We start from the raw sequence: 7,496 nt of genomic DNA, 5'->3' as shown, positions 1-7,496 counted from the left end.
ATTCTATAGGCTGGGATCTGTACTATGCAGCTGTTGCAAGAACTCATTTTTCACTGGCTGTCCACAGGTCGCAAAAACAATGATAGGCAGCTTAAAGTAATCGTAGAAGTAATCACCGAGTTTTTCAAAAGTATCTGTAATCTGATTACAATATTTTTGCTGATAACGTAACAGATTACAGTTACATGTTTTTTGTAATCTGTTACATGTAGCGGATTACATGTAATCCGTTCCTCCCCAACCCTGCAAATTATGCACTCAATGTGTAATTGAGCAGACACGGTACACGAGAGAGCACAATGTTGAGTAAAAGCCAACAATGTGATGTTAATCAAATGCTAGGTAACACAACCTTGAATAGTCCGTGTTTGTGTATTGCCTAGAGTTTTGGTGGAGTTGCTGTCTTAAACCTTGGTCCAATCAATTAACAGGATTGATAGGCAAAAACTCACACACACAAAGACTTAGAATGTGATTTCAAATTATACCTTTACTGCTTGACCCCTAACAATGACCCTCCCCCATGCCCTCCAAACTAATTTAATGTTCACTAACTACACATTTTATTACAATCAGGAATCAGGATAAGGATGTTGACAAATCAATCCAGAAGTATTTAATATCTATCTGGGTCCAATCTACCCATTATGATCAAACAATCCCAGGGGGATGTAAAATTCCTTAGAACCCTTTTTACATACCGCAGTCTGATATCCTGTTTGTGAAGCCTATGAATTATAGATACTGTATGTTTCTATTGTAAACTTTGCGAAGCGTGACTGTGGGAAATGTCTAACAAGGCCCATTCTACACCATTATCCCTTCATCCACCACCAAAATGAACTATCACTGATCTTCTGTCATTTTCAGTGGTGTCCATATTTGACCACCTTCCTTCCAGAGAACATTCTGGTGTGTGTTGAAGATTAAAATACATTTCCCTGAATATGGAAGTAAAAGGTTATAGTAATAAGTATTTTAATGTAGCATTGGGATAGTTCCACATTGTGGGTTGAATTCAATACTCATTGTTACCAAAGAATGAAAGGGGTCATGCCATTTTATTACAACCTTGTCTTTATTTACAATACCCATATATTTTTTTTTGGCAGCATGCCTTTTCTTAGGCACTACAAAACAAAACAAAAATAAGCATAAAGAAAACATCAAAGTTATATTGCTACAGTGCATTGAGTGCAAACACTTCCATACTTGCTCAAATGTAATAGATATTTTATTGAACATTAATTTGACTGTTACTTTCAGTGTTATCTGCATCCCTGCACTCACAGACCCCTAGTTACATTCTGGTCTTGGGGGTTGGTAAAACTTAGCAAAATCAAAGAAATACTGCAAAACGAGACCTTTTACCCAGGTATGGAAAGGATTTGTTCAACTTGCATCAAATCTGCCTTCTACTCCACTCCAAACCCACTGACAAGTAACGGTATCCCCGCAGTCCATCTGAGGGTCCCTTATCTACATCCTAACACCTGTAGCACATGACAAAGCTTCTACAAGTGACTGCAGACTCACTGTAGCCTAGTCCCAAATCTCTTTGTGCTGTATAGCCATAATTCATATGGTTGCTGTCAGCTATACAACACAAACGTCTGAGACCTGGCTAGATGCACTGGTCTTCCAAGCAAACTCTAAGGGCTTGATGCTTCATCTGATAAGCTGTTGAGACAACACTGGCCTGTTGGTTGAGGAGCAGAACACACCATAGTTTTTCTACAGACAGACCAACAAACATCCACAGTTCAACACATACACATAACAATATCCTTTGTTTATGCATTACCTTCATCAAATCTAAACATTCCTATCTATTACACAGAGATTTCAAGTCATCAAAGCATCCATGTACTGTGTGGATACTGTGGCAGTTCAAATAATAGGGACGAAACACATGATTTCATCTGAACTGATTAGATTTCAACAGAGAGCAATGTATGCTTGTCTTATAACTCAAATAGTAGTAATGAGTAAATTAGCTGAACTTCTGTTCATTAATATAGTGTTAAGATTACATAATTTCCACTTTGATGGGTTTATGAAAAACAGCACACAGTATAAATATATGGTCAATTAAACCACTGCATCAGTAATAAATCATGAAGATTGGTTGTTGGTCAAACTCAGTTGTCTCATGTAGCAATTTTTAACTTTTCTGCTGCTGGTAATGTAATGGACGTCACGCTGCTTGCTTAGCGAGTACCACTTCCTCCCGAGTCGGCCCATACCTGGCGTGAACTCCGGAGCGCTGCCTCACAAACACACGTGACCGCCCTCCTCAAGCATCTTAGCTGATCGCGCTGCCTCAAAAGCTAGCTAATGTGGCGACGCAAGCAGGACACTTAAGGCTAAGGAGTACGTTTCACATATCCCCATGTGCTACAGTAACAAAAACAGTTGTGTCCCAGCATTTTACTTCAATGTTCCCTTTTATGAGCTATAATTTCACTTTTGGTTAGTTTGTAGAGGGAGGATTAATTGTTACATGTATTGAAAGGAAAGATGTAGGTAGGAGAGTGTTATACTCTATTCAGCCAGTGTAATATTAAGGCATTCTGGGTCTCTGGTTTGGCAGTAGGGTTGTCCAAAGAGTTTTTTTTTTAGAGCTTCTTTGACGCAGCCATCCCAATGAGTGCAGCCAATCCAGCGACGCCAAGGCCGACTCCTCCAACTAACCCTCCAACTATCGCCATGCCGACCAAACCATCTGGGGAGACAGACAAATGTTTTTGGCCTAATATATAGCTACATTCAAGACAAGCCAATCCCTGTATCTATCATCAACTGTCATATTTACACATTTTTAAAGCGCTCCATTTCTGTTAATCTACACCAGGTGTTCAAACACACCTACAGTTGTTTATGACCGTAGACTGTTAATTGTACCTACTGCTATGCATATAACATTGAAGATTAATCTTCAATACCAAATATTGCTGATGGTTGGGACACACACACACCTTACAGTAAACTCCTGATTGACCACTCTACCCTACCCTGGTTGCCAGTCTCTGCTTTCTTTCCAACTCCTTATAGAATTGTAATGTTTGGCATGACAGTGATTTACAAGGAATTGGCATGATAACACAAACAGACTGGTACGCAGGCTAACCCTGACCTCACCTTTCCTCATGGCCTTCACTATGAGCTTCTCCAGATCCAGAGCTTGCGTGTTCCCTGGTTCATTCTTCAGGAGAATCCGGATGCATTTCAGGCCCCTCTCATACTCCTGTGGAGTGACATCAGGGATAGACATTAAGGGTTGCCTTATTGCCTGGGGCAAGTAAACTGAGCATGCTCCGAAGTTGCCCCATTGGGTAGGTGATAAAAACAACCAACTGCTAATAATTCCAGTAGCCTAAAACTGGTCTTTCTGGTTCCTCCCCATTGTTTAAGTGAAAGACAGACAATTTATGGCAGTATGGAAAGTTAAGGCTGCTCTGATAATGTTTTTAATAATAACAACCAAAATACAATGAATTCCAGCACTGATCTTTCTGATTCTTCCCCTGTAGGTGAAAGGCAGGCAACGTATTTTAGCGTGTAAATAGCTAATTTACATTTTCCGACAAGTGATCATAATCTTTGGAAACCAAAAAAATGCTCCAGACTTGCCAGATGGGCCTTTCAGACTTTTAATGTCAATCCCAGGACACGGTCAAATTAAGACAGAGTGAACTTGAGTTTCACCATGTATGTATGCTCATGAAGATAGACAATTGTATTGCATGCACCAATCAAATGTATTCGTGAAGCCTGCATCAGCAGTTGACACCAAGTGCTTTGCAGTAACCCAGCCTAGACCCCCAAGAGCAAGTAGAAGGACAGTGGCAAGGGGGAAAAACTACATTCACAGCACCTTCAGTTTGTAGTTTCCAATAGCCAGGTAAAACAAGTAGTCCCTCTGGTCATCCTTGGTTCCCTTGTGAACCAGCTCTGTAGGGACAGAAAAAAAACATTAGCATCTCTGTTCACTCTACAACCTACAGGCAGACACAGGTAGCAACAAGAAAATACCTTCAGTTCAATTGATGGGGGTGTAATGTTAGTAGCCTGGTCCCAGATCTGTTTGTGCCATCTTGCCAACATGTTTGGCATCGACATCGATCATAACAGTTGGGTATACGCACAATCATATCTGGGACTAGGCTAGTGAGTGGGTGTCCATTTGATGTTTTACCATCCAGCAGAACAATGCCTTTCTTGATGTCATCTGGGAATTTGCTCCTGATCAGACACCAGGCATACTCAAACTTTGTGTCTTTGGTCACATCCCCTTTAGCCAACTCTGTAGAGTACTTCTTCTCAAATTTCTGCAAAAAAAATGTCCAGCATTATGGCTGATGGTGAATGATGCAATGATGGCCATTACATTTAAAATTGCTGCATGAGACAACTGAGTTTGACCAACAACCAATCTTCATTATTTATTACTAATGCAGTGGTTTAATTGACCATATATTTATACTGTGTGCTGTTTTTCATAAACCCGTCCTCCGAAACATGACCCGCCTAACCGCGTTTCTTAACAACCGCCCGCTTAACCCGGAAGCCAGCCGCACCAATGTGTCGGAGGAAACACTGTTCAACTGACAACAGAGGTCAGCCTGCAGGTGCCCGGCCCACCACAAGGAGTCACTAGAGCGCGATGAGCCAAGTGACTTCTTCCACATTGTGTTGTGTTACAGCCTGAATTTAGAATGGATTACATTCAAATTTTGTGTCACTGGCCTAGACACAATACCCCATAATGTTAAAGGTAAATTATGTTTTTAAATATTTTTACAAATTAATAAAAAAGGAAAAGCTGAAACGTATTCAACCCCTTTGTTATAGCAAGCCTAAATAAGTTCAGGAGTAAACATTTGCTTAACAAGTCACATAATAAGTTGCATGGACTCAATCGATGTGCAATAAGTGTTTAACATGATTTTTGAATGACTACATTGTCTCTGTACCCCACACATACAATTATCTGTAAGGTCCCTCAGTCTAGCAGTGAATTTCAAACACAGATTCAACCACAAAGACCAGGGAGGCTTTCCAATGGGGCAAAGAAGGGCACTTAATATCCCTTTGAGCATGGTGAAGTTATTAATTACACTTTGGATGGTGTATCAAAACACCCAGTCACTACAAAGATACAGGCGTCCTTCCTAACTCAGTTGCCGCTCAGGGATTTCACCATGGGGCCAATGGTGACTTTAAAACAGTTTCAGAGTTTAATGACTGTGATAGGAGCACTGAGGATGGATCAACAACATTGAAGTTACTACTTAATACTTACCTAATTGACAGAGTGAAAAGAAGAAAGTACAGAATAAAAATATTCCATAATATGCATCCTGTTTTACAACAAGCCACTAAAGTAATACTGCAATTCACTTTTTGTCCTGAATACAAAGTGTTGTATTGGATTTGCCCTAAACATATTACTGAGTACCACGCTTCATCATGTTATGGGTATCCTTGTAATCGTTAAGGACTGGTTAGTTTTTCAGGATAAAAAAGTAACGTAATGGAGCTAAGCACAGGCAAAATACTAGAGGAAAACCTGGTTCAGTCTGCTTTCCACCAGACACTGGGAGATGAATTCACCGTTCACTAGGACAATAACGTAAAACATAAGGCCATATCTACAGTGGAGTTGCTTACCAAGAAGACAGTGAATGTACCTGAGTGGCCAAGTTACAGTTTTGCCCTAAATCTGCTTGAAAATCTATGGCAAGACTTGAAAATGTTTGTCTAGCAATGATCAACAACCAATTTGACAGAGCTTGAAGAATTTTGAAAAGAATAATGGGCAAATATTGTACAATCCAATTGTGCAAAGCTCATAGAGACTTACCCAGAAAGACTCACAGCTGTAATCGCTGCCAAAGGTGATTCTAACATGTATGGACTCAGGGGTATTTCTGTATTTCATTTTCAATACATTTGCAAAAGTTTCTAGAAATATGTTTTCACTTTGTCATTATGGGGTATGGTGTGTAGATGGGTAAAATATATATATATGAATTCAGGCTGTAACACAACACAATGTAGAATAAGTCAAGGGGTATGAATACTTTCTAAAGGCACTGTGTGCTTATGGGTGTTTTATTTAATCATAACCTTAAAGTACTGTCCATTTAGTTGTTTGGCTTTGAAACAACATCCACAACGACCATGTTTCCACTCAGTTTCAACATGTTGTTGAACTTCTTTCTTCAAATTGATCATCACAGTGAGCTGAGTTTTAAAAGCATGATACTGTTTTGATGATGAGTGTTTGATGTGATTTTCGAGTGTATTTGCATTGATGTCGGAGTGGTTAGAGGGACAATAGAGCGCTGAGTACCAGGCCATTAGCAACCTGATAGTTGTTAACGAGTTCGGTACTGAACGCATGTCCTGAGTGCTTGTGGGCCTCTGTAGCTCAATTGGTAGAGTATGGCGCCTGTAATGCCAGGGTAGTGGGTTCGATCCCCGGGACCACCCATACATAAAAAATGTATGCACACATGACTGTAAATCCCTTTGGATAAAAGCGTCTGCGAAAAGGCATATTATTATTATTAAATTGCAATGATGGCTAGCTAGATCTTCACATTTTCGTTCACATCTGATTCATTACCTATCTCCAAAAACATGGCTAGCTTGCTAGCGAATAATGCTATCCAGAACCACTGTATAACATAGCCAAACAACAATGACAGGCTAGCTAACGTTAGTTAGTGACTACAGTAACGTTAACTAGCTTACATTTACGTCATTTAGCAGACGCTCTTATCCAGAGCGACACGTTAGCTGAATCGATAGCTAACTACTGTAGCTAGTTCTACTGAATTGGCCTCGACATTTCCAATAAATGATACCCCGATGAATCCAAATTAAACGTTCAATGTCAGCTAGATCAAATCGACAACGAAGTCCTGTAGTAGCAACAAAACTTACCAAGAGATCCTCTCGTGAAACAACATCACAAACGACAGCCTCCATGTTTCCGGATAAAGTAAAAGCCTGCGATGTCAGAGTATTTGCAAAAACTTCAGAGGGGCGTTCAATTCGCTTGAACGTTTGCTACGTGGCGGAACGTTTGTACTGAATGACACATTTCCCCAGAAATGCGGGGGTGTATTCATTACGCCAATTCTGTTGCAAAACGTTTTTGCAACAAACCGTTTACTCAAACGCTCTTCAAAGTGGGTTTTTAAACGGAAGTTGTAGCTAGTTAATTTCATTTGTATGGTTTCCATGCGTTGCCTTTCCAATCTGAATAGTCTGAAGTGTTTGGCACAAGCTGCGCATAAATTATCGATTATTCCATGCTCTAAAATGAAGTGAAGTCCGCGGGGTTCGTTCCAACTTCTTCCAGCTGCTTATTTTTTGAGGAGACACGATTGAACTACAACTTACGTTTAAGAACAAAACATAACTCAAGAGTTTGGAGTAAACGGTTTCTGTTGCAAAACGCTTTGCAACAGACGACGCGTTTA

The 7,496-nt window shown here is 40.1% G+C and overlaps 1 protein-coding gene across 1 annotated transcript; it reads right to left on the bottom strand.

The window, feature by feature from the left end:
- Positions 1-1,216: 1,216 nt before the first annotated feature.
- Positions 1,217-7,077, bottom strand: LOC311142828 (mitochondrial fission 1 protein-like). The gene is made up of 5 exons (XM_084178525.1): positions 6,955-7,077; positions 4,199-4,331; positions 3,878-3,954; positions 3,142-3,247; positions 1,217-2,725 (listed from the first exon to the last, which is right to left on the bottom strand). The coding sequence occupies exons 1-5, from the start codon at positions 6,997-6,999 to the stop codon at positions 2,619-2,621; spliced, it is 468 nt and encodes a 155-aa protein (XP_084034651.1). The 5' UTR covers positions 7,000-7,077; the 3' UTR covers positions 1,217-2,618.
- Positions 7,078-7,496: the final 419 nt, after the last annotated feature.

The sequence above is a fragment of the Coregonus lavaretus genome, assembly GCF_964263955.1.
Source record: "Coregonus lavaretus genome assembly, chromosome: 15".
In the NCBI taxonomy this organism is placed as follows: Eukaryota; Metazoa; Chordata; class Actinopteri; order Salmoniformes; family Salmonidae; genus Coregonus; species Coregonus lavaretus.
The sequence above is the reverse complement of the archived record's forward strand: the minus strand, read 5'-3'. Positions and strand labels throughout refer to the sequence as shown.

What these genes read in the sequence shown, in the direction of transcription:
- LOC311142828 (XM_084178525.1), bottom strand. Translation starts at nt 6,999, where the DNA reads ATGGAGGCTGTCGTTTGTGATGTTGTTTCACGAGAGGATCTCTTG. An exon ending in TTTCACGAGAGGATCTCTTG is followed by an intron (nt 4,332 to 6,954) that starts GTAAGTTTTGTT and finishes TTTTTTTTGCAG; the next exon opens with AAATTTGAGAAGAAGTACTC. An exon ending in AGTGAAGGCCATGAGGAAAG is followed by an intron (nt 2,726 to 3,141) that starts GTGAGGTCAGGG and finishes CTGTCTCCCCAG; the next exon opens with ATGGTTTGGTCGGCATGGCG.